A 27,812-nucleotide genomic window follows, 5' to 3' on the forward strand; every position below is an offset into this window, starting at 1 on the left:
AATACATCCGACTAATAAAATAGGGAATGGCTGGCGGCTGCGATGGATAGGATTCCATCAAACGGCTGGGCACACTCCCACGGAACGGCCCATTAGAAAATGCCATAGCGCGACCCCAGCTTCGGTCGCCAGCCCGCCCGCGCCTACCGCTGCGTCGTTCGCTGCTGCACACGTCTGCCCCCATCCGCCTCGTCCCGCCCCACACGCGTACCCCGCCCCACACCGGCCACTCCTTTCCCCTGACCTCCTCCTCCTCCTTCTCTCTCTCTCTCTCCACGTGGGCGGGACCCGGGAGCCAGGATAAGGACGAGCACACCCCGTTTGCAGGACCCTAGGCGCGCTGCACGGCCCCTCCCCCGACGCCTGGGCCATGCCCCCATGACTCTATGAACAAACCTCTGAAACACGAAACACTTGCAACATGAAAACACTTGAATGCAACATACGTCTGAAGCGGATAAAATATTTGAAACATACACTTGCAATATATGTGTGAAACATATGCAACATCCAGATAAACACACTTGCAACTTACAATATGACAACACTTATTGCAACATAAGACTGAAACAGCTGAAACATTTCGAACATACTCTTGCAACATGTGTGAAACATGTGCAACATCCAGATCAAAATGTTTGCAACATATGTCTGAAACAGATGAAATATTTTAAACAAACGCTTGTAATATGCCTCTGAAACACTTGCAACATGCCTCTGAAATACTGGCAAAATATGCAACATCCTGATCTACTCTTGCAACATCCATATGAAACACTTGCAATGTACCTCTGATAACATCTGAAACACTTAAAACATGCATTTGCAACATAGGGGGAGGGAGAGGTCAGGGCCGGTTGATTCCGCCCTTGGAGTGGGAGCTGGCACTGAGCATTAGTCCACTAGTTGTCATTTAATTACCAAAACCAAACATAGGGCTTTCAGTTGCGTAACTCATTTGCGGTAGAGATAGCAGCACTTAGCAAAACCTTAGTTGCACATCTAGATTGATTATATCTTTGCATAGGTTTTGTTAAGAAGGAAATAGAGGACAAGTTAGAGTAGAAGATTTTAGAAAGCCTAATTCACACTCTCTTAGATGTCATGGTCCCTTTAAGCTCGACGGTGGCAAGCTAGGACTTGTAGTTGGAACTGAAACTTCCACCCTCGAACCCATCCCCTCGTTGTTGCACATCCAAGCCTGCATGGTAGACGATGTTGCGGTAACTGATTTATGATGTTGTATTCATTGTTTCTCTATGTTGCATGAGACATTTGAGATGTTGCAACATATGATTTTTGAACGTTGCAATGAATTATTCATGTGTTGCAAAAACTAAGTTTTGATGTTGTGTTACCTTTTTCTCCCAGTGCTGCAGCAACCTATGAGTTTGAGCTTTTTCTCTGTGTTATCACAAGTGAATTTAGGTGTTGGCACCTTTTCCAAATGATGCAACAATGAAAAATGATGCAACAATGACGTATTATAACTAAGTTTTGATATTGGCATTACCTTTTCCAAATGTTGATTTTGTGATACTGCAGTAGACAGTTTGTGATGTTGCTTACAATACATGATCTTTTATGTTGCACGAGAATATCTAGCTTCAGATACTTTCCATCGTCGAATTTGTGATGTTGTAGTGGATAGTTTTGATGTTGCAGTACATGATCTTTTACATATTGCATTAGGCAGTTTGTGATGTTGCATAAGATGGTTTTATATGCTGCAAATTTGGTGGCAATGTTTCGGTAGAAGTTTTTATTTTTTTTCTACATTTGAAGATTAAACGATAGTACGCAACACACGTAACATATCAGTAATGTTTTGCAGGGAATTAAACCATCCGGGCGGTAACCGCCCGGCCCCTGGAGCTTCCTTAAAGAAAACGATTTTAAGCTGGGCAGAAGCCAGTAGCTATCCACTGACAATTTAGAAGAGTATTAATGACTAACTGACTTTAGTTACGTCTGATCCACTTGGTCTACAGTCTCTACGTCTCGGACTCTCGCTGTTGTCTGTATATACCGACTTTATTAGAAGTTTGATTGACATATGTTGTCGTACATTGGTCATATGGACAAGCTAGAGAGTGACATCGCTGCCGTGTCATTGTCACCGTCTAGCTGCGATTTAATATTTCAATTTACAAGAACAAAAGGGCCTCACTTGATCTGTTTCTTTTTTATATACTTAATAATAAGTTAGTATTAAAGACAAAGGATCCTTCCATGCATTTTTTTCCCTTCCGACAATGCTCTCATACCATCTGTCCTGTATTCTTCTACTCCCTCTATTTCAAATTATAAGACGTTTTGACTTTTCTAGATACATAGCTTTTGCTATGCATTTAAATATACCTTATGTCTAGATACATAATAAAAGGAATGTATCGAGAAATGACAAAACGTCTTATAATTTGGAATGGAGGAAGTATCTGTCTTTTTTTTTTTTACTTTTCACAATGCACCCACATCCTCTATATCCCATACGATCCAGGTTCACAATCTATACTCATACAAGAACAACTCACATCTAGCAATAATACTGCATTATATTCCAAAATATGTCAAGCAACAGTATATAATTCGATTTCAAGACGTATTATAACAAGTCATGGATCAGTTGAATAAATCTCTAAGCCATAAATTGTTCAAATCACCATGCAACAAATTATGGAGTCCATGCAACATATGTACATGTTTGCTAGTAACTCTCATTTGCTCGCCATGGGTGCTTTATGACAGGTAAGAATTACCAACATACTACAATGGTCTCGCGCACTCTAAATTGAAATTGCGCGTGTCCACAATCCACATAATTTGGCTAACACAAATTTATACTTCAAGAAAATCATGATACTTTTGTGTCATTACCGCTATACTTCTGTTGTCGTCTTTATGAACTTTGTCGGACCTATCAAACTTATGCAATGTCCAGGTCAGGGATAAGGAGAAATACCACAGATATATTCCAGTTTTAGTAATATAAAGGACTTCAGCATAATGATGACTAAAGAGAATGGATATTAGATTTGACGGCAACCTATAAAGAATGTAGTCTACTTCAACACTTGGGGCAAAAATAAAAACAAAAACAAAAACACATATGGTGGAATGAATATTAGCACCGATTGAATAAAAAAGGATGGGTTATAGTTATCACCGACCTATCAAATCCTCTAAGTTCACTACCGCGGCATCACTGTTTGTTACCAAAGCAAACCTAGGCAATTCATCGAGACAAATAAGATGGCTGAAGGTGCTGCGTCAAGAACTGAGCAGAGTGAACATGACGAAGAGATGAGGGCATTTCGATGTTTGACATGTCAACATCTGGTACTTCCTCTGCAATTTCCTCAGTCGTGAAAGGAATGCTGCAATTGGAAATTAGGAAGGATAGACTAGATGTAAGTTTTGAGTGCATGAATCATGCAAAAGATTAAGACAGAACAATATGTAAGTTCATGAACTGAAGCTCCAGGGACAACTAACCTTAAGTCATCATCTAGAAGAAATGAATTAGAGACAGGATTTTGCATGTCATTACTCACCATGTCCCTCATTCTGGCAACCTCCTGCAAAGAACACACTGAGTTAGCTGAAAGCAAGAAACATGACTGCATGTCACAGAAGAGAAGATGAGAATGTACCTCAGCTGATACACTATGAGTACCATATTTGTCGTCCCAGTACATCGTACATAGACGATATATCTGCCTCACACTTAATGCCTAGGAGAAATCATTGAATCAAGACAAGGGTTTTCAATTGTTGGAAGGATAATTCTATCAATGCCTAACTTGTACCATATAGGAATAGCACTATTGAAATTTGTCCATACCGGGCAAATATTTTTCTTAATCTGCTCAAGGGTCTTTTTGCTTTTCTGTGGAATGATCTGCAGTACATAGTGTATGAGAAGAAAACATAAAAACAACAACAAAATCTAGCTATCTAGAATGAATGAATTATACTAAGTTTTACCAGAAAGTCAACCGCTTGCCTAATGAACTGCAGCTCATCCCAAGCTGCACCTGCATGCTACAACGTAGAAAATAATAGGTGCACTGTTGAATGCTGATCAAGATACAAATGAGAGAAAGGCCTGCTGCGAACCTCTTCAGTGTCCACGATCCATTTCTCTAGCACACAAAGCCCAGATTTCACATATTCTCCATTTGAAAATGTGCAACATTCTCGTCGTAGGAGCATACTGCAGATTAGAAAAAGGAAAACTAAATCAAAAGTTTGTAAACCTGAATGTTTTTTTCTGAAATATAATTGATATGCACAGCCTGACCTATTGAACAACTGCACATTAATGAAGGAGAAAACTTGAGTTACTAGCTTGCGGGTGAAAAAAGAAGGCACCTGTATGAAGATTTGATCTGAAGATCAGTTAAGAGTGAATAGATCATAAAGAATACAAACTACTGAGTTAAGAACTGTGGGTTTCCTAAAAATATAATAGCAATGGACAGGTGCAAAAGAGGCCGTTAAGTTCAAATGAAAAATTGGACCCAAGCTTCTATAGCATTTTGCTTCGACGCAAATGGGGTTTTGAAAAGCGCAAATTCTGTTCATTAAACAAACATTAATCAAATGGACCACCTTTCTTATTCCCAAAATGACCACTCGACAAGAAACCCTCAAAACAGTTAGCGGACTAGAATACAGCCAGATTGGATTCTTTTTTTTTTACAGTTTATTTACCAATCTTAGGATGCAAATTTTGCTCTAGATCATGCATGATGAACCCTTGGACTTAAGTTCCAGCTAGCATAAAATACTGAACCACATTAGAATTCTACCTATTGAATGGAAGATCTTGATTGCACAATCATGTGAACATACTCAGAGGATAGACAGGGTTCCAGATTCAAAACTAAACATACTCCAAGCATGGCAAGTTGGTTATGGTATATGTTATATGTATGAACTACTAACTATCTATTAACTACTTCAAAGGATATAGGAATTACTTAAGTATCAACTCCCAAGTACACTTGTATGACTGTGAAGTTATGATAACAACTGGAAAAATCATGTAACATTAGTTGCCACCAATGGAATTTGCTGATAGAATGTTTGCAAGTTTGTATGGAGTAACTCACAAAATTTTTATGTAGTCTATCCATCAATGAGTCCAAAAATTTTACAATCCGATCCCAATGAGTACTTATCGGTTGCTGCAAGGCTACATCAGGTGACCTCGACCTCCTTCCACTGCCTCCTCGAGCAAGTTTTGGTGCCTTTTTATCAAGATAATAGAAGGTTGAAGCCGTTGCTTCCCAATATGAACTGATCAAAATTGTGCAGCCTCCAGCATAGAACTTCTATAAAGTTTGTGCTGGATGAAATCAGCAAGAAACTGGAGCTGTTAGATCACATACCTGAATGCAAAGGCTTAAAAGAGGTGATATCTCTTTCTTTAGATTGTCACGGATTAAGCCAAAGATCTTCTCCAAGGAAGCAGTTAGTTGTTGCTTAAATAGCATGGCTGGGTATCGAGCATCAATGTGTGACATGCTTGTTTGTTGTCCAAAGGCTCTTAAAGGAGACCGGAATGCCTGTAAGAATGTTTATAAAATCAATGATAGATAGCCATGGTATGTGTTTTATCAGATATTAACAATATGTATTCTATAAAAAAACCCAAGGTCCACCATTGGCTCTATTGACATGTTCTGAACAGAATTCAGGTTTCTTCTGGGAACTGCTAGACACAGCTGCAACTTTCAAAGATCTCGTTTGAGAAAAAGTAAGCTACTATGGGCCTGTTTGGTAGAACTCTGTGGAATCTGATTCTCTAAGAGAAACCAAAAATGTTTCTCTATGATTCTCTAGGATAAACTCTATGCATACAATGGCTGTGCATGGGGTAAATCAAGAGAAGCTACTTTTTCAGCTCCCAGCCGTTCATTTCAGAGGTTCATTTCACAGAACCAGCTCAGTAAACTGTTTGGGAGAGCTCCTCCTGGATTCAGCAAGCTGCTCTGGGAGCCCTGCCAAACAGGCCCCTATTAGTTGCATCAGACTGACCAGGACCAATGTAAACCTGTTACCGCTAGAGATAAATTGAATCTTAAATCCAAACGCACGGACAAAAGAGACCTGTAAAGTGCAAGCTGAAAAGTGAATATGTTGAATGGGTTGGAACTCACTTCATTTGCCTTTTCACTTAAGTGAGTATCTGAAGACGATCGAGAGGGTGCCATGATGAATCCTTTTGACCTTAAGTTTCTTTGCAACATGCATAGAAGGGCAGAAGCATTGGCTAGCCAGTAGGGCAAAATGTCATTCTCGTTTTCTGCCTGAAAAGCAAAATGTTGATACCAATAATGAGCGCACCTCAGTTACATGGTTAAGGAAAAAGAACAGGATCCTAACCTTCAGAGTGGTATTGATTGTGTGAATTATGAAGTCAAAAATAGTTGTTCTTTCAGCCTCGAATACTCCCCAATGGAGAAGGCATTTGTAAATGATACAGGCTGCAACTGGTTTTCCCTTCTTGAATCCCATATCATCCTTGATGCAACATTGGAGCACATCATGATAATCCTGAAAGTGCAATTTTTTTTTTTTTGAGTATGATTAACTTCATACGAAAAAAATCATTCTGGAGATGACTAATATCTAGAAAGAACATGTACATAAAATGATGTTCTTTTTAATATTTAGAGAAAGATATATTTAACCTTATATCTATCAGAATTCATCCTCGACCTTCTTGATTCTGTTTGGTTATGTGGGAGAGGTGCAAGTTTCACAGGTGAAGATTCCTGAAGGGAGACAATATTTCATTTATCATAACTGAGATGGATCTACAATGAAAATGACAGTGAGGTCGCATGTCTTACAAAGAATGGTCTTGGACTGCATGGTGAAGAACTGCAATGATAACTCTATGAACAAATATAAGAGCATTCATTAGAACATAATAATTCTTAACTGAACAGACTGACACTAGAAGAAAAAGATGTCTTTCTAGAATGAATATGATATACCCCAGTTCGGCTGTGCCTAGGAGATAAATTCAAGGCCTTCTGTCTCAATAAATGATTCTCATCTTCTAAATTTGAGATCTTATCCTCCAAGCTGGAAAAAAGGGTGCAAATTATTTAGTAAAAACTCTGGAGCTCTATGATATTACTGTGAAAAAAAAAACTTACTTTTTCAAGTTATCCCGGAGATGCCCATAGTTCTTTTCCACATCGTGCAGCTTGTCCATATTATCATGGCTACACTTTTGAGCTTTTAAGAGCTCTTGTTCCATTTCTGCATTCTTTGTCTGCATTACAGAAAAGGTTTGACAAATTTAGAACACAGATTTAATCAATCTACCAAAATTAACATAAGGTTTGACAAATCTAGACAACAAACAACAACAACAACAACAACAACAACAACAACAACGACATAGCCTTTCAGTCCCAAGCAAGTTGGGGTAGGTGTTTGACAAATCTAGAACACAGATTTATAATAGACACTGGAATTCATTGAGGATCTCTTAGACCAAGCACAAACTAAGACAAACCACAAACTAGAGTACTGATGAGAGATAAAAATATGAGAGGCATAAACATAAGATTTTGAAAGTGGCATGGAATATTGAATCCAAATTAAACTCGAAGTGGGGATATTGGACTAAATTTAAAATTTACAGGTGGGGAACACCTTCAGTAAAATATTCTCCCTCTTCACTTCTTCTATCTGAGAAAGACTGTTTTGCTGAGCTTCTTGATCCTTGGATGATAAATCTAGCTGATGTTGGAGTGAGGCGATTTTCTTGCAACTATTTTTATTTTCTTCATTTGATGCCTCTAATTCTGACTTCACTGAATCCAATATTTTGAGAAGCTTAGATATCTCCAATGCCTTCGACTCTTCAGTAGCAAGCTGTGTACACACACACATAATTATATAACTGATACTGTAACAAAAATCAATTAATATACAATGCTCAACTGGGCTTTTGAGAAGTATGGAGAAAACATATAGATGATGTTCAACTACTTTAGATGCATTGCTGCTAATTGTTCCCCACCAAACCCTTATAGAGTGAATGTCCTTCAAGGTCATACTAGATAAGGAAAAGCACTTCATCTTTGAAAATGTTTACATTAGAAGATCTATATCATACAGAAGCATACCCTTTGCCTCCTCTCTAACGTGAATCGCAAAGTAAGATCTTCTAAGCTCTTCTCGAGTTTGCCTTTAGCTTCACGTAAAGCTCCAGTTTCATAAGCAGCCTTGAAAATGAAGTTCAGTACTTGAAGCAAAGTGAACTAAAATATCAACATACTACATAATTAGAATACCAACACACTACCTAGGCATGACATGTGAATCATCAATAATACAAGATAAATTTATCACAAGAAAGATAAATGCGATGAACTATGGAATAGTGTACCAGAAGAATGCCTTTCGAATTTAATCATACAGAAAATTAACTTATTGAGTCTGACTTCCATGCACCAACCATCTTACTTAAATTATTTATCTGTGGAGGAAAATTGTTTAACGCGGGTCTCTATGAACCAATTTGGTTTCATGCCCGGAAGGTCAACCATGGAAGTCATTTTCTTAATAAGACAAGTTATGGAGCGGTATAGGGAGAAGAAGAATGACCTACACATGGTTTTTATTGACTTGTAGAAGGCTTATGATAATATACCAAGGAATGTTATGTGGTGGGCTTTGGACAAATATAAAATCCCAACGAAGTACGTCGGGCTCATTAAAGACATGTACAACAATATTGTGACTAGTGTTCGAACAAGTGATGGAGACACGGATGACTTTCCGATTAGGATAGGACTACATCAAGGGTCAGCTTTGAGCCATTATCTGTTTGCCTTAGTGATGGATGAGGTCACAAGGGACATACAAGGGAACATCCCTTGGTGTATGCTTTTCGCGAACGATGTAGTGCTAGTTGATGAAAGTCGGACAGGAGTCAATCAGAAACTGGAGTTATGGCGGGAGACTTTGGAGTCCAAAGGTTTTAGACTCAGTAGAACTAAAACTGAGTATATGAGATGTGACTTCGGCACTACTATTCGGGAGGAGGGAAGGCCAAGTAGTGACTAGGAATGATACCTTTTGATATTTATGATCAATGCTACAGTGAGACGGGGATATTGATGAAAATGTTAGCCATAGAATCAAAGCAGGGTGGATGACGTGGCGCCAAGCATCTGGTGTCCTATGTGACAAAAGGGTACCACAGAAGCTAAAAGGCAAGTTTTATAGGATGACAATTAGAGCTGCTATGTTGTATGGTGCAGAATGTTGGCCTACGAAAAGATGACATATTCAACAGATAAGTGTCATGGAAATGCGTATGTTGCGTTGGATTTACGGTCATACAAGAAGGGATCGAGTTGGGAACGATGATATACGTGATAGATTAGGGGTAGCACCAATTGAAGAAAAGTTTATCCAACACCGGTTGAGATGGTTTGGACATGTCCAACGGAGACCTCTAGAGGCACCGGTGCGTAATGGAATCTTAAGCCAGGATAGTAACGTGAAAAGAGGCAGAGGAAGACCGAAGTTGACTTAGGTAGAGGCAATAAAAGGAGACTTGAAAGAATAGAATATACCCAAAGATTTAGCCTTAGATAGGAGTGTTTGGAAAACAGTTATTCACATGCCTGAACTTTGATGGCTTCTGCTGGGTTTCAACTCTAGCCTACCCCAACTTGTTTGGGACTTAAAGGCTTTGTTGTTGCTGTTGTTGTTGTTGGAAAATTGTTACTAAGACATAACATACAACACTGCTAGTTACTAAGTCATATCAAGTCTCCATCAAGTTGAAGCAGGCTGTCATAACTATTTGTTTAGAAGAAAATTGTGTTAGGCGATACTATAACTCAAGAACTTTGGCTCCAATACCACACTGAAAATCATGCATCAACCAGTCACCCAAAACCTAGAGCTTTTGGTGAACAGTGTGCAACATACTTCACAAGATTGCAGACTAATGAAATGTTAACAAATGTGTTATATCACATCCAGGACAAAAAAATAAGATAGTTACAGTGTAGTCATTAGCAATGGAAAGGATTTGTATTAAGCAAGCAGAAATTGGTATCATCATATGCAAAATTTCAGGTTGGGACTTCCTAAATGGAATAAGACAGGAACCATCAGTTCACCACTTCATTCCTTATAGAACTATTTATGGCAGTAAATATTAATATCATGCAAAGAACAAGGAAAATGAATATATTCAATTGTGAAATTGATTGTCACGTCTTGTAAGGCACCGTTTGTTGGAACCTTATGCTTACCTCTAGCAGCAACCAAACTATCAACAGGTAAAATTTAGGAAGACTATCTTTTTATTTAGAACAAAATTTAGGAAGCTTCCAAAAATTTAGTTGTTATTTTCAGGGTTCAAATTGGATGCTTTAAGATACATTGGACTGCAGATAGTTGCTGTTGTTCATACATGTTTAAGGTTCCGCAATGCCCTTTTAGCAAGCTTCTGTCTCCAACAACACTGGATGAGAACTGTTGCCCGTCGATATTGCTGATGGAAATAATGGAGCTTCTGCATCCTCCACCAAGCCTATATATTAAATTAACAGTGTTGGTCAGTATACATCATCTTTATGAACAAAGATCAAACCAGAAAAGTTTATGGATACAATGTTACTTGAGATTTACAAATGACAATTACAATCTCGATCCAATGAAACAATTCCATGACTTGACAAGTTAAAACTAATGAGAGAGAGAGAGATTAAGAAACAACTAGAGTTTACAAGAATCAAAGATGAGAAAGACCTGGATAACAGTAGAAGCTTTAGCATTCTTTAAGTATAGCAACCTCTGAACTGCTAAGATATAGCGAATCCCAGACTGGATCACAAGAGAAGCAGAACGAAGATGCAAATATGCACAACGACACAACCATCTTCTAGCATATCTTTCAACTGAAACAGCTGCAGCTATCTGTCTCTTAGCTTCAAGCACATTTAGTGCTAAACACCCTGCAGAACAGCAAGTCAGTAGTCAAAGCCAATGACCATTATTTTAAGCATCAAAGTGCAATTTATAGTGCATAATGTAAGTTGGGAATAATAGATTGATTATAGAGGTGTAAAAGTATATATAGGCATGAGTAGGGGCAGCTTATGGAAACAGAACCATCCTCTGATACTCCTACCCTAATACAATTCCATCTAAGGTGTGCCGGATTAGGACTCTAAGGTAACACGTATGTGGGCTGGCCGGCCATGATATAGGCACATGGGCCAGGACAATCTATACCCAAAACTATATGTCTAACATGCCCCCGCAATCGGATCATCAATGGGTCGAACGTTCTCCGTGAACACCGTAGAAGGCAACCCTTTGGCACCTGTTGAAGTGTATAAGTGGATTGCCCACCTCTTCCCAATGGCTTAAGCTTTTGGGTTCATCTGGTTGGTGCATGAAACCTAACATGGTATCAAAGCTAGAGGTCTCGAGTTCGAATCCTGGTAGAGGCATCATTTAAGTCCTCTGCTTCTTTATTTCCATGTTTGCGCCTTGTACGTGGCTGCACATGAGTGGGCGTGTTGAAGTGGTGGATTGCCCACCTCTTCTCAATGGCTTAAGCTTTTGGGTTCATCTAGTTGGTGCATGAAACCTAACAGCACCAAGAGCAACATGCTCGTGAACAAAATGAAGATCGATCTCCACATGTTTGGTTCCTGGTGTTGAACGGGATTCGAAAACATGTAGAAAGTACTGATGTTGTCGCAATACACCAGTGTAGCTCGGCGCAAGGGAGTATGCAGCTTGAGCAAGAGTTGTCATCAATAGCATCTGCAACAGCACAGTACTCTGCCTCGACACTGGAATGAGAAACAGTTGTATGTCGTTTGGCCGACCAAGAGATGAGATTATCACTGAGGAACATGGTATAGCCCGATGTGGACTTGCGTGTATCAGGACAACAGACCCAATCTGTGTCAAAGACTGAACGAAGTATGTCACCAAGTCAGACTGAGAGCAAGGTCATACAGCCAGTCCCAAATCTAGAGTGTCGTGGACGTAACGAAGTTTGTGCTTCAGAGTTGCAAGGTGTGGCTCCCTTGGATCATGCCAGGGGCGGAAGCTTAGTTCAGACAAAGGTGCATGCCCGTCCCTGGGCAAGTGTGGCCGGTGGGACCCCACAGGCCCCCAATATCTTGTGTACAGCCCATAGCCCAATAGTATATAGGCTTAGTCTCTGTTTGTTTTTTGGCCCAAGTCCCATTGATGCGTATAGAAAACAACAATTGCGTCTATTCGACTTCCTCCCGATGGTGCGTGCCGTCGTTCTTCCCGACGAATCGTGGCTCGCGAGTCGTCTCGTCGACTCAGCCCTACGCATTTCGCAGTTGCCGCACTTCAGCAGCCGAGCGGTGGCGCCACGGCAGACGTCAAAGGCATGAGCCCCGCGAGAGGCCGTGCTAATTGACGAGCGTTTTGGATGGTACGTGAAGTTGGGAAGCAGCCAAGATGGAAGGAAGCCTGATCATGATTGGTTGCGGCAAGTTAGCGAGCAAGGTAATTTTCTTTCTTCTTTTCTAAAATTCTACTGATTATTAAATCAGTACACGTGCATTTGATGTATATGTGCCGTATGTCTAAATTTTGTTCTTTTCATCTTTTGTATGCATGTGTATCCTGTAATAAAATCTTGAGGCCGCTCTTAAAAGAAAGGCTTACTGATTTGGCTACAATAGCACTTGACGGCAACAAGCTGGACAAGATTGACTATGAGTAGGGACAGAGACAGTATTTACATATAGGGAGTCTAGTTCACCAAATATCAAAAAAGAAGTTATACGATACCACTGCCAGATCTTGATATCGGCTTAAAAAAATATCAACTTTAATGTTGGCTAAAAGAGTTATAATAAATCATCTTTAATCTCATCATCTTAGATAATGCTAAATGTCTAAATTAAAGATAAAAGGAGACTCACATCATATTTACTTTATTTAGACACTTAATATTAGACAATCAAGAGATAACATTAGATAATCAAGAAATGTATTTGAGAAAAACAATCTACAATTGATTGAGAAGATTTATTTACTTATAATTTCTAGTAATTAGTGAGGACTAATGATATGTACTAATGAAGATTATGCAAAGGACTAATGAATATTTATGGCCCTATTTGCTAGCCTGTGAAGCCCCGTTTTAGACTTTGCACAGGGCCTCAGTTTTGGCTGGGATGGCCCTGCAAAGGTGGGCCATGGCCCCTTCTGTCAAACATGAGTTGCACTGAGTAAACAGTAAATGCGGTACTGTTAATTGTTGTTTACAGCATAATTACACAGACTGGCCCCTCCTGATTTCTTGATCAAGCTCTGCCTCTAGATCAATTTTTTTTTTTTTTTTGCGATCGTTCTGCCTCTATATCATGCATATGAAGACAGACTGGTTGGACGGCGTATAGTAAAGGTGAGATATTGCAGAGCACCAGCAAGGCTGCGATAGTCAGAGGGATCCGAAACAGGAGCACCATCGGCTGCAGAGAGCTTCGGATTCAAATCAACAAGTGTCAAGCATGGCTTGCAGTCTGCCATGCCAGCACGTTCCAGAATCTCAACCATATACTGCCGCTGGAAAGAAGAGGGATGCAATAGTGCGACGAAGTAGAGCATCCGAGGAAGCTGTAAGAATAATATCATCCACATAGAGTAGAACGTAAACCGTGTCATCACCATGATGATAAATGAACAGAGATGTGTCTGGTTTGGACTCCACAAAACCAAGCTGGAATAAGTGTGAAGCGAAGCGACTGTACCAAGCCCTGGGTTCATAAAGAGAGCGATTCAGCCAGCAGACATAATCAGCATGTGCAGAATCCTCAAATCAAGGAGGCTGGGAACAATAAACTGTCTCTGTCAAAACCCCATGAAGAAAAGCACTCTTGATGTCGAGCTGATGAATGGGCCAGTTTGAGAGACAGCAAGAGAGAATACAGTGTGCATGGTCACAGGCTTCGCAACTGGGCTAAAAGTCTCACTGAAGTCAATCCCAGGACACTGAGTTTCCCCGAAGAACCCATCATGCCTTATAATGTTCAAGTGAACCATCTGCCTTGAATTTATGCTTGAAGATCCACTTTCCGGTTACCAGATTGGCTGTGGGAGGATGGGGAACAAGATCCCATGTGTTATTCTCCAGAAAGGAGGAGAATTTATCTTCCATGGTAGCCCGCCAATTGGGGTCGGCATCGACAAGAGCAGCACAATACCTTCGAGGCACCGGGAACAGCAGCACAGAATGGTAGAGTGCAGGCTGACGGAACCCGAGCTTGTCACAGGTGACCATGGCATGCTGATTGGCCACTGGGGGGACAAGAACTGCACCATGAGGAAGCTGAGGCGCTGGCGCAGCTTCCGGGGAAGGAGATGACATCGGCGAGGTGGGAGCCGAAGCTAGTCACCCAGAGTAGATGAAGCGGAAGTCACAGGAGGGAAGACAACACATCTGACCAGCTGCGCAAGCTAAGAGGGGGCCAAGCACAGGGTTAGTGTAATCATCGAGGAACTCGAAATCCGCTGGGGTGGTTTGCTGCTCGGCTTAGGGAAAAGAGGCCTCATCAAAGATGACATAGCGAGAGACAATGATACGATTTGACTGAAGGTCAACACACTGGTGAGACAATGAGCAGAATATCCCAGAAAAACACAGAGGACGGAAAGAGGGGCAAGCTTGTGAGACGCGGTGGCGGAAAGGTTAGGATAACACTTGCAACCGAAGACACAAAGGTGAGAATAGGATGGTAGAGTGCCAAGAAGGGTGTGATGTGGTGTAGAGAAATCAAGCGACTTGGTAGGCAAGATGTTAAGACGATAGGTGGTGATGTGGAGGCTTCAACCCAGTAAGAGGGGGAATACTGACCTGAAACAAGAGAGAACGAACAATGTTATTTGTGGAATGGATGATGCGCTTGGCTTTACCGTTTTGGGAGGAGATGTAGGGACATGACATGTGGAAATGGACACCACGGGAGAGGAAGAACACGCGCACACTAAAGTTATCAAACTCCCGGCCATTGTCTTAATGGTGTTGCCAAACTGGGTGCAGACAAAGGAGAAAAAGTTAGAACGAGTGGCTGTTGTCCAGAAAGCCAGACAGTAGGAAGAGCCTGCTGGGTGCCGCCAAGGAAACTGTGTCTGCTGTCCAGAAAACCGGCCAATAGGAAGAGGCACCAGGGTAGACCAGGCCAGATCTGAATAGCCTCTGACCAGGGGTTGTGGAAGGAGGGCCAGACACCTGTGCTAGACTGACTAGGAGAATAGCCAGTGCCGGTGCCGGTGCCTGGAGGAGGAGCAGCGCCTGCAGTAGCAAACCCAGGACTGGCCTTGCTGGCCACCAGGGCGGTGCTCCTGGTTGTGCTGATTGCGCTAGCCGCTGCAGTTCTTCGGAAGGGTGCCCCCAGTGCCCGAGGCAGGCTGCTGCTGCTAGAATCAGGGCACTGGGGGTGGCTGATGGGGGCGACCAGTAGTGGCAACAAAGTCTGACGAGGTGGAGGAGCGGCCCCGTTTGGCTTGCCGAAACTTGGCTGAATTGGCTGAAAAACACTATTCTGGCTGAATTGTCGTGAGAGAAAAACACTGTTCCGGCACAAACTGAATAGTGCGGATTATAAGGTAAGCCGAACGGGGCCATACGCTCCTCCACCTTGGCGATGTTGAGATCCTCATGAAGAAGTTCGCTCCAGGCAGCAAGGAAGGTCAGGAACGGCCTCAAACGTTGAAGATGCATCCCAATGACGGCATACTTCTTGTTCAAGCTGCGGATGAGGTTGAGAACGGTCCTACACAGGCTTACCAAGATCCTACACAGGCTGCGGATGAAGGTCCTCCACAGGCTTACCAAGATCGCCAAGGGCAGAGCACGGGTCTGGGTGAGTTGAGGGCATCCCGCATGCGAGCCTCGGTGGCATCCCGAGCCACGGCAGTGAGGGTGACCTCGCGTTCGACAGTCTTGACTTTCTCCAGCGCATTTATCCGCATTGGTCTAGGTAGCTATGGCAGTGGCGTCGAAAAAGGCAGAGGCCGCGGCCGCAAGCCTCTCCTTGGCAGCGGCGGCTACCTCAGCGGTGACGGCTGTGTGCTCATAGCAGCAGCAGCGGCGGCGGCGGCCTTGGCTTCGGTGGTGGTTCCCAAAGAGGCAGAGGGATCACCGGCCATGGGGACATTGCAACACAAGGGGAAGCGGAGAGCAGGATACCGGGTATGGAAGAGGCAAGCGGAAGGAGAGGATCAGATTGATCCGGTCTCTTTGATATCATGTAAGTTGGGAATAGTACATTGATTATATAGGTGTAAAAGGTACAAGTATATATAGGTGTGGTGGCTAATGGAAATAGAACCGTACTCAGATACGCCTAGCCTAATACAACTCAATCTACAGGTGTGCCGGATTAGGACTCTGGCAACATGTATGTGGGCTGGCCGGCCATGATATAGGCGCATGGGCCAGGCGAAATCTAATACCCACAACTATGAGCGTGTTTTGTTACCGGCCATCGTACACCACGCCGCATGTGCGGCGTCACCGCAGCTGAGGCGCCAAAAATGGACGCCACACTCTTTGGCGAGAATCCAACCTGTTTACATTGCAATCTTCTGTGGCTGCCTAAGTAGTCTTACCAACCAAACAGCAGCTTCTGTTTTTGTGGTGTGGCCACAGTTTAGGCATGGCGTGTTGTGGCTGGGAACCAAACACACCCTAAATGTCTAACACATAAGCCTTTAACCCTACTGGGTCCTTAGAATATTAGTTGACTATGCACAAGATAAAGTAATAAGCTATCATTGGATTCTACGCAATAATATTTTTTAGAAGTATTGAGCAATAAGATTTCTCCTAACATGTCTAAAAAAGGTCAGGAAATAAACATAATATGATACTGCAGGTTAGTTATTTTATGACATAAAAAAACATTTTTGTGCAAAAAGCTGAGGTTAGACTCAAGAAAAAATTTAGGACCTGTTTGTTTACCCCCCCCCCCCCCCCCCCCCCCCCCAACTAATATTTAAATGTAAAGTATGAAAAGCATAGAAAGATCCAACATACCTCGGCAAAATGTTTGGATAGAAATAGAAGCTTTCCTTGTTGAAAGAAATTTCTTGTGAACAGTAAAGGTTCGAAAGTGACCCTGCACAATCCTGGAAGCATTGTCCAGAATCTCACCACGTCTGGAGTCCAACACAGCTATCTGACCAGCCCGGAGAAAAACTTTTGTTCTGCCAAGCTGAAGAATACAATCAGACACAAAATAGGTATACACCATTAAATTGTATTTCCATGAAACTAGTTCATAATAATGCCACTTCCAAGAAGTGTTTCTGTGCTTCACCATCACAACAAGGTTGCACAAATTTAAATGCCCTTGAAGGGGCAAGTAAGAATAAATAACCCTTCAGTTTAGCTTCAAATTTTATAAAACTTTAAAACATCAAACATAGAAGCACTTCTCATCATATGCAACCTGTGTAACAATTTTTTTTTGAGCGGCAAAAACTGCGGGGATATGCTGTGTAACAATTGCCTGGTGGTGATCTACATTTCATTTTTGGTGGTGATTAGTTTCAAGACATGAGCAGTAACTTATGCCCTTAAGATCTTAGCTAAACAATACACAAAGTCAAAAATAGAGAAAGCAATAACACAAAGAAAATGGCAACCAGAGAACTCATAAGTTCTAGTTGAATGCGTGAATGCAGTTGAATGTTCTTATCTTAGTGTTAAAATAAACTCAACACAAAAGAGGTACGCGATAGTTAACAAGATTGCTGACAAGTTGCCTGGTTGGGAAATGGCCATGATGCATCTAGCTGGGAGGGCTACCCTTGCCAGTGCAATGTTCACGCCAATACCTATTTATCAGCTCATTTCCTTAGAATTTTCTAAATGGGTTGTTAAAGCAATTGACAAGATTCAAATAACTTTTCTTTGGAAAGGTTGCAAAGAGGTGAATGGAGGCCATTGCCTTGTCGCTTGGGGGCGGATCAAAAGACCAATTGATCTTGGAAGACTATGAATTCTTGATCTAGAAGTGATTAGATGGGCACTGATAATGAGGTGGTTATGGCTTAAAAAGACCCAGCCTGATCGCATATGGGCTGGACTTGATATCATAGGATTGTTCTCTGTTAGAACCAAAACACAGGTTTGGGGCTGAATTTCAGATTTCATTAGCCATGCTGTAGTATTTAGCCATAGGAATAGGAATTGTGTGTCTATGTTGCTTGCTTGCTGTAGTTTCCTTTAGTGATTGGCAAATCCTCTCTTGTACTAAACCGTGGCCTGATGGACTTAGTAGGGAATCTTCTTAGACTCCTCTTTCTTCTTCTTAATATAATGATGTGCACCTCTGCAGTGCATTTGAGAAAAAAAATGACCCAAGTCTGGATAGAATTAGGATACTTTACTTGAAAGTTCTCCAGATTTAGTTGCCTTAGGATCCTCTGTGTCAGTGATCTCTCATCAAATCTGCAATAGCGAAAAAAAGTACATGGTAATCTTTTACTCTATAATTATGTGATAGTAAAACTTCCAAAGAGAAATATGACAGAAGTACATTTATACTACTGAGAGATGCCATATTCTGACATTCTAAAGTACTCAACAATAATGTTAGCATATCACCTTTCATCCATATTTTCTGGCACAAGAAGTCCAAAGCGATTGATGAATTCAGAGTATGTTCTCCTCGTGGGATAACCAGCAAGACTTATCCTAATAGCTTCAAGTACACCCTGTAACGAAACCAAATAAATAAACTAAATTAGTAGCACAATGATTCCAAGAATGAAGCATATAAAAAAAAAGATAGTTAAACAGAATGGAGAAATCATTGGAATGAATCAAACTTCAAAAGACTGCTATATTAGGGTGTAAGAGCAGAAAATCAATGGAACTAACCCCACTCCGCAGTTGCTGTAGTACACTGCCATTTTCAAACTTCTGAGGGCAATTCAGAGAATTTGGTTTTATGCAGCGGATGTAATGAGGCTCCGTGGAGCTAAGTGTCTCCATTAGTGCTTGGAGTTGTTGCTGTTGGGATTAGATAACTGACCATATCATAAGTATAATCAAATAAAAATAAAATTAAAATTAGCATGCATTATTCTTGGGGGCTTTCAAAGAATTACTCTCCACACAACACACAGGGAGAGAGAGATTCATGCCGAAAACTCAAATGAGTTCCTTTGACTGCAAAAGTTCAAAAATTATATATATGAAATACTAGATTTTGAACTATGCTTTTGACTGTTTCTTTCTTGTTAGCTGTAAAAAATATCTAATGTGCACTGGCCAGAAAAGTAAAGATAAATAACCCAGAAACAGTAAATAAAGCAAAAATCTGGAAAAACAAACAATTATGCCCAGAGGAAATAAAGAAAACAGTAATGTGCAGCACTATACCTTAAATCGTGAAGCTACTGAAGAAAACTTATAAGATGGTTTCAATGGATCATCTTGGTGTGAAGCAAAGAGACCAGAAATAAATGAGCATTTTGAAGAAGACAAAAGATTCTGGTGCTCTGCAATAACATAATCTCGGTTCTTCTCCAAAAATAAATCAGTTTGGTAGGTCACCTACAAAAAGTAGACCATTCATTGCCACATGCTCTAACCTAGTCAGAGCAACAAAATGCTAAGAATAGCTTACAAGAAATGTGATTCATAGGACATGCCTTTCCAGCAAAATGCAACAGGGCAAAATCCGTCTTTGAGAGCTTTGGTTTTTCTAGTCTCGGGTGTGCTCTTAAATTCTGAAATAACTTCATCGCAAAAGTTTCATGTGTTGATTTTCCAAGCATGCTGTTTAATAAGACTAGAAAGGAGTTAGAATTTTGAACTCTTAAGTGTTTGATAACACAGTATGAAAATCCTACCATGCTTCATCCAAAAGTGAAACTATGCCTATTGGTTTCTGCAAAACAAAAAAGAAATAGCACAATTATATAAATCCACACATACGTGAAACCAAATAAAATTTCAGCACTAGATATATATTCAATGATGCCATCAACAAGGATGCAACTAGTCATTTTCTGCAAATTTGGTAATATAAGTAGATGGTATTGAATAGAATATGCGAGTTAAGTTAAATATCCACTCAGACACATGCCAAAAAGACTTCTAAATATTAAAGACAGTGATTAAAGGTACAGTTACTTTGAATTATTTTTCATATATTTAGATAATATGCTAGCATGAAACATAAATGGAGGAAAGATTCCGACAAGAAAAACACATTCAGTGATATATGTTCGAGAAAAGAAAACACATGCAGTGATATACCATCTTTTTCAGAAGTTCAAATGTTCAGTTACATTACATGTACATCAGCAAGCAGAAGGATGTACCAACTTTCTTCCTCATAAGTGTACGTCTGTAACCAGTGCTATATGGATTACGTTTTTATAGAACACATTACTATTAAGATCAAGGTTTTAGCATAACTACAGCAATGATACTTCTGTAAAATGACAAGTACGATTTAGAAACTATTGTCAACAGGAAAATTGTGCATCAAATCAACTTATGCCCTTTTTAGATTCAATGGGAGATAACCAACACCTTTAGCTCTGTTTCAATTTTAAAATTATTCTGAATTTAGTTCAGCAATCTGGCCAAGATATGTCAAACAATTACTATATATTGCAACGCTACAAACATCATTACAGATATAGGCGCCTACCACAATCAGAAGGGAGAAAGGAAAACCTTGAAAAGTTTAGTCAAGCTGGTAAAGGTAAATCAAATATAACTACCATATCATAATTCTGTGCAGAAACAATTTATGAACACATAATGTAGCAAACTTCACTAGCACATGCCACAGGCATGTCAAGACCTTTGTATATTCATTATATGTGCACACTGGTATGAAAACTAAAAGAAAATGTGAGCAAGCAATACAAAATTGGCATTCATATCATCACAAATAACAGGGAATATTTCAAATGTAACTATAGATTCTCTTAGTTTTAGAAGTTTAGACCTTTTCAATAAGATCCAATATATCTTGGTTATCAACAAATTCAATGTAGCTCCAATTAATTTCTTCTGTTTTATATTCCTCCTGCTCCATCTTGAAAACATGCTGGATCAAGAAATTCAAAATACAAAGGAATCAAATATGTTTGTGATTATGAGGAAGGACATAGGCAGGGTCATAAAATACCTTATTAAAATGCTGTTGAAGCTTTTCATTAGCAAAATTGATGCACAACTGCTCAAAGCTAGCAGAAGGAAGGGCCATCAGAAATTTGAAAAGAAAAATAAATTTAACTAAATAATCTTTCAAAAGTATTAACAATAGAGTTGAAGAATCTTCAAGTGAATTGTGAAGTAAGACAGCTAACAGTGTAGGTTGGAATTGCATTGTACTACAATGTAGCTTTCAACCTGCTCTTTTTGTGTGTGGGAATGTTACAATTCACCATTAAAAGAATTCAACCAAAGTGCATGAAACTAAGTGCGTGCTGGTGTATTATATAGGGCCATCAGCTTCAGAACATACCAACTAGTCTACTATACAAATTTTATCAATCAAGTACAAACACTATAAGGAATAACGAAGTGCATTAAGATTTTTTTATTACCATGAATGAGATTTTTTCAATTTGAAGTTCTCTTACAACCAAGGGCAGCCAACAGAATTCTTATTCCATTCAAAAGTCCTTGCCCAAGAGCATGCTATGCAAGAGAAGCCAAGAGAACCAAACATGCCTAACATTACTGAGTTGCGAGCTAGCTCATTATTTGCTAACCAAATCTGGCACTGGTGTTTGTTAACAAAAATTAGCATTGCATAAATAATTGTGGTGGTATTATTTCAAGACAAACAGTTCCTTCAAAAAATGGCTAACATAACAAACTTCAAAGTTTGGTCAACCTGCTTCTTGACAGGAAAATATTAGGCTTTTGGTTGTCTTCTTGAAAATTGAAGAAAATATCAAAATTTAGCATCACATTAATACAATAATACTTGTACTAGGTAATGTTTTTTTAATTATGAAGCTCCTTGAAGAATAGCCACCGACACAAAGCTAAAAATTTGGCTGGCCTCTGCTTATTAGTTTGAAAGAAAGACCGAAAGCCTGACCTGTTATATTTGAAACACTCAAAACCATAGATGTCCAAGACCCCAATCTGTGACCTAGACTCCATGTCCTGCCCAATGGACTTATTAATGTTGTCAACAAGCCTGCAGTAGCCACGCTATAAGCACCGCATTGAAAAAATGTAAAGCAGTTCACGAGGAGACATGGTCATACCAATCGAATAGTCGAGCATAAACAGTCTTTGCAAGAGTATCACGACCGATGACAGCTGCAGAACTGTCAACTGCCTTGATTATGTTTCCTTCAGGAGTTTTAATTGTGCGATAGCACAGAGTTGAAAGTAAAAGGCTTGCATCAACCCTAGGAAAAAAAAACAAGAACTCCCATAAAATAATGCCTAGACAAAACATATTAACATAATTTATAAATCATTTTTAAATTGTTGATGAATTTTTTTGGTGATGCTCACAAAGAACCAATGCATGTGATCATGAGTACTGCTAATATCATATATTGCCCCAAAAAATAACAGAGCACATAAAAAGGCAATGTCTAAAGCTCTAACTAAATGAGTAAGGCACTGTGCTTCTCAAAAAGTTAGTTTTCAAATGAAGAAGTGGGTTGTTTGATGAGCATGCTAAAATAAAGAGAAGGCCATGGGACATACTTATGAATCTAGAAAAGTTAACAGAGTCATTGATGCATTAAGGTATTTCTTCACTACATTCGAAGCTATAATATCTCAGAAGCTTGTAAAGAAAATAAAAGTTAATAGCATTTGTCAATTTGCTTGAACAACAAAGCTTATTACAGAAAAGGCTACCTTTTTATGTAAGTGTGAAACTTGGGGAGCATATTCCTTTAAAATTTTGGTTACTAAATAGGAGAGACTGGGTTTTGATGTGAAGGGTTCATGGTGAGGCAACACAAATTAGCAATCTATGATGAAATAGTTTATGGAAAGCTGGGAAAACAGAATCAACAATAAGTAGCAAATGCAAACACATAACTTAGTCTGAGAGAATTAGCAGTATGAGCCTACTATGTCCACAACAGAAAGTAACATGTTCACTTTGCAGTTTTGTGTTGCACAGCACCAGTGACAGGAGACTAAGATAAAGAATAATAAAATACTCACATAAGTAAATCAGCAGCCATCTGGAGATGGAATTTACATTTTTCATCCTTAATAACAGAGGAATCAAACTCCTTTCCAGGAGAAAATTCAATGTTTCCTAGATGAAGGATAGCAGCCACAATTCGGAATATAGCTTCCTGAGAGTGCATGGTAGCATCACGAGTCAAAATTATTTATCAAGAGAAACAAGAATTTGGTAATTTTCTGTCCTAGTGTTGGATTGAGGGCAAGATGAACCTGATCAGAAAAACATATACCAACAATGTCCATAGCTCTCCGTGTTTTTAAATATTCTTCTGCATCGCTGACCCCTTCTAATTCATACATATAGCTTTGATTTAGGTAGTAAAAGTTCCTAGGATGAGCAAGCTTGTATTTATCTGCATCCTGGTGATACAAATTAATATACCATAAAGTATTAATTGTGAGCTAAGTAACTCTGAACTGCAGCACATACAATGTTACTTATGTAGACAACATACATTGATAAATATTGAGCTATGAGGAGGTTTAACCCAACAGAGTCTCAATCTCTCATGACAACGAAAATAATTTCATGGAGTAGTTGACACAAATACTAAAATACCAAGTTCAAACAAAGTTGAGGAAGAAATGATTCCACAAACGAAAGCATTTTGTTGTCTGTTGTGCAAATCCTTCTTTACGAAAATTGGCTATTTATGATATACAACGCTACCAGTTAAGCATCTATGGCAGAGTGGTTAAAAGCACCCAATTCATAATTGGTCAATTTGTGGACTCAATTACAGTTGGATGCACGCAAACAAGAACTGCATAAACAAAAATGTCCATTTACTCCCCCAAGTTTTTCGGTTGTCCAGGATAGCCCTCTAAACTATTTTTCTGCTTCACTTTGTCTGATGAAAATACTATTCCCTCCACTCCAAATTGTAAGTCATTTTGGCTTTTCTAGAAACATAGTTATTACTATGTATCTAGACAATGTATATCTAGGTGCATAGCAAAAGCTATGTACCTAGAAAAGCCAAAACAACTTACAATTTGGAACGGAGGGAGTAATATATAGTCACTTAACTCCATATTTGAGGTGAAGCTTCACTTCTTAGTGGCATTTGTCTTTTTTTTGTTTCTCTTTACACAAGTTGTATTTCAAGTTGAAACTTATGTGAGATTATAGACCATTGTTTTTGAGGCGTCGCCTAGGCGTCGCTTAGGCGTCGCCTAGGCGACAAGGCGTGGCAGAGGCTCTGGGCGTCGAGGGCGCCACGACCTACACTCGTATGGCGTCCGCTTAATCGAATTTGGCGTCGCCTAGGCGTAGAAAGGCGTCGGACGGACGCCTACAGCCCCGCCATGGACGCCAGATGCTAATTAGCGAGGGAAGGGCGCGAAATCGACCGCGTGTCCACGGGAAATCGACCGCGCTTCCGCGCCGTAGGGGAAGGGTGCGAAAATGACCGCGGCCTGCGGAAAATCGAACGCGCGTCCGCCCCTGGCGCGGGAACTGTGACCTAGATAGGCTCTTCGCGCGAGAAATCTACCACGCGAGGCATTTACCGCGAGTGCGGGCGAGGGGAGAGGGAGAGAGAAGGTAGCAGGCGGACCTTGAGATCCGCTTTGCTGCTCCTCTGCTCGACAACTCGAGTCCACCGGCCAGCCGCCCCTTCCCAGGAGCCGCCCCTGCATCTCTGCTTGGTCGTCCGCACCTGCCGTGGAGCCGCTCCAGCATCTCCTCCGCTGCAGGCATCGGCCATCCGCATCTGCGCGTCCGCCGTGACTGTCTGCCTCCGTCGGCCGTCCGCCTGTCCACAGCTGCCCGTTCATCTCACGTCTCCACCTCCGCCGGCCGTCTGCCGTCTGCCTAGTATGCCCCTGCCTTCTCTTTGTTTCTCTCTGTTCCGCCTGGTATGCTCCTACCTCCTCTCTGTTCCCTCCGCCTGGTATGACCCTGCCTGGTGCCTGGTATCCTGTCTCTGCTCTGAGTATTGTAGTATTTAATGCCTCGTGCTCTGCTTTTGCTCATACACTGCTACAGCAACATGGATTTGATTAGTATACACTTGCTTTGATTAGTTTACAGTTGCTACAGCAACAGGTCTTTCTTTGATTGGTATACACTTGCTTTGATTAGTATGTTACTGATTAGTAACATGAGCTCAAGAATTGGCAACAAATGGGGTATACAATATGTGTATGGCGTCGCCTAGGCGTCCGCCACAAACGCCTAGGCGTTGTGAAGGGGGTCGGGCGCGGCGCCTCGCCGCGGCGCCTCAAAAACATTGTTATAGACGACAACATACCCTATTTTATGAAATATGTGCATAATCTTTCAGTTGCATCTATCGGTAGCACCTGAAATCAGTTTAATCCTCAGGAAATGGAAAATTTGTCCTTCCCTGGAAAACAATGTAGGGGATTTTCCAGATCCAAATTTTACAGCTTCATGTTATGGGGAACATCACAATTAGTCTCAGGGATAATAACTAATATAAAATCACCAAAGGTCTGTAAACAAACCTTCCCAGATGCACAAAGTTGATAAAAGCAGTGGTAATTCCTTTCAGATTCAGAAATTTGCACAACACGAGACCGTTCCAGGAGGTAAGTTCGAACTGCAGCCCCAGATATTCTACCGGATTTGTCAAATTGAATTTCAACAAATTTCCCAAATCGACTGCAGTGAAATAAACTAGTAAGTAAACATATGGGTATATAGAAGAAAGCAGTACACTGTACACCTACTAGTAATATACTATCATGCCTATCTACAACCTTTTTCTCACACCTATGAGTATACTGATACAAGTGTCTAGCTTCATTTCTTTTTATAATGAGGATTACACCTAAAACGCTAGCACCTTTGAAAAATTAATAAGCATAGCACCCTCACTATTCAAAGATTATCAAATAAAAGATGTATATAGTTGTACGGCCAAAGAATCAAACAAGCATTCTTTTTATGCAAAATAGTAAAAAAAGTTGATTGATTCCAAGAAAATCAATGAAAGAAGTAAAGTTCACCTGGAGTTATCATTTCTCACTGTCCGTGCATTACCAAAAGCTTCCAACAGTGGATTTGACTGCATTGAAATGAGAGCAGGATAGATGCAGAGTTGAGAAAACATAAAGCCTTCTACAGGGCATGTTAATCATGCACCAAAAGAATTGATGAAGTTACCTCTAGAACTTGTTGCTCCACAGAGCGGATATCACCAATTGCACGGCCCCCAACAAAAGTAAGGTATCGCATAATGAGTTTGGTGGTCTCTGTTTTTCCAGCACCGCTTTCTCCACTGACTAATATGGACTGGCTGTGGTTCTCGCTAACCATAGCTCTTCAAGAAAGAGAAATATGCCATGTAAAACTCTATATTCTAATTTCTAACTAACACGCTGCAAGCTGGTTTCCATGTTTCATACCTGTACGATGCATCAGCAATGGCAAAAACATGTGGACTCAATTCACCGAACTGCACACCTCTGTACTGCTCCATCATATGCATATCATACATATGGGGGAGCTTTGCAAAAGGATTTACAGCAATCAAGATGCGCCCTGTGTATGTCTGAAGAAACAACAGAACTGTCAGAATAATGTATGGCATAAATAACACCAACATTAGCAACATATTCCCACAAAACACAACATACAGGCTAGCACAGATCGGCAAAATAATCTCTTCCCTCAATTCCACATACATTGGACCCGTACATGATCTTACACGAGACCACTAGCCCACTATTCTCTTGGAAAGACTTCTTACAGGATACGAGTAATGTGCAGTCAATGGACATTGTGAGATTAAAGAAAGAGTGGAAAAGATGGAGACACTCACGTAGATCTCGTTGAGCGTGTATCGGAGTGCGAGGTTGCAGAGCACCCCAGGCTCGTGGAGGTAGACGAGCTTGGTCATATCGTCGACGCCCCCAAGATCGGCCTCCGTGTCCCGCGGCAGGACCTTCCTACCGTCTACTACAGCCTGCCCACACCACAGATCAGCCACAAATATAATAACCAAACGGGCAAACCAACCCAGCCACGAAGCTAGCAATTCGACGAACACCTATGCTGCAACGCACGCAGCGGGGCTTAGAAATCGAAACGATGGGTTGTCTGGGTCGTTGCGCCCTCACCTTGACACCGGTGGATAGGACGACAGCGACTGAGGACGGCGAGGACGGGGAGGCGGGCCAGGAGACGACCTCGGCATCGGCCCAGGCGAGGTCCGGGTGTTCCACCCACACGGCGGTGCCGGGACGGAAGATCATCGCGGCAGCGGCGGGGGTAGGCGTCGCAGCGGTGGCGCTGCGGTTTGTGGGGGAATCCAGGCGGTTGGAGTAGGACTGCCCATATGGAAGGAGAGGTGGTCGGGATTCAGGAAGGGAGGGAGACGGCGGAAGTCGCGCTCGAGCGCCCGCGTGTGGGACGAACCGACCGTTGGAGGAAACGGCGGGGCAGGAGAGAGAATGTGTGGAAGACGATGGGTGAACCTACCCAATTTTTTATTTTTTAGCTTTTTTTTAAAAAAAATCACAAATATACTCGTATGATTTTAAAATCTGAACCCTTAGCTCGGCGCCATCGTTGCTG

At 41.0% G+C, this 27,812-nt stretch overlaps 1 protein-coding gene across 9 annotated transcripts; it reads right to left on the reverse strand.

Moving 5' to 3' along the window:
• Positions 1-2,651: 2,651 nt before the first annotated feature.
• LOC136537681 (protein OPAQUE1-like) lies at positions 2,652-27,687 on the reverse strand. Of its 9 annotated transcripts, none has more exons than XM_066529646.1 (38): positions 27,356-27,687; positions 27,058-27,201; positions 26,642-26,787; positions 26,400-26,556; positions 26,243-26,301; positions 25,739-25,895; positions 23,477-23,626; positions 23,240-23,376; positions 22,315-22,461; positions 22,143-22,244; positions 21,219-21,276; positions 21,036-21,137; positions 19,924-19,961; positions 19,723-19,849; positions 19,451-19,624; positions 18,947-19,078; positions 18,671-18,780; positions 18,454-18,514; positions 17,096-17,273; positions 10,804-11,009; positions 10,466-10,585; positions 8,157-8,291; positions 7,681-7,902; positions 7,176-7,294; positions 7,011-7,101; positions 6,864-6,908; positions 6,702-6,785; positions 6,394-6,564; positions 6,168-6,317; positions 5,397-5,573; positions 5,118-5,255; positions 4,304-4,374; positions 4,120-4,216; positions 3,988-4,044; positions 3,845-3,901; positions 3,654-3,734; positions 3,496-3,575; positions 2,652-3,377 (listed from the first exon to the last, which is right to left on the reverse strand). In XM_066529646.1, the coding sequence occupies exons 1-38, from the start codon at positions 27,488-27,490 to the stop codon at positions 3,236-3,238; spliced, it is 4,557 nt and encodes a 1,518-aa protein (XP_066385743.1). In that variant the 5' UTR covers positions 27,491-27,687; the 3' UTR covers positions 2,652-3,235. The 9 variants fall into 9 exon arrangements, 8 of the variants coding, with proteins under 8 accessions (XP_066385743.1, XP_066385763.1, XP_066385756.1 ...); XM_066529640.1 differs by having other exon boundaries at positions 2,654-3,377; positions 3,496-3,578; XM_066529652.1 differs by having other exon boundaries at positions 2,655-3,377; positions 3,496-3,578; positions 8,157-8,255.
• Positions 27,688-27,812: the final 125 nt, after the last annotated feature.

This window comes from Miscanthus floridulus, chromosome 1 (genome assembly GCF_019320115.1).
Source record: "Miscanthus floridulus cultivar M001 chromosome 1, ASM1932011v1, whole genome shotgun sequence".
Taxonomy (NCBI): domain Eukaryota; kingdom Viridiplantae; phylum Streptophyta; class Magnoliopsida; order Poales; family Poaceae; genus Miscanthus; species Miscanthus floridulus.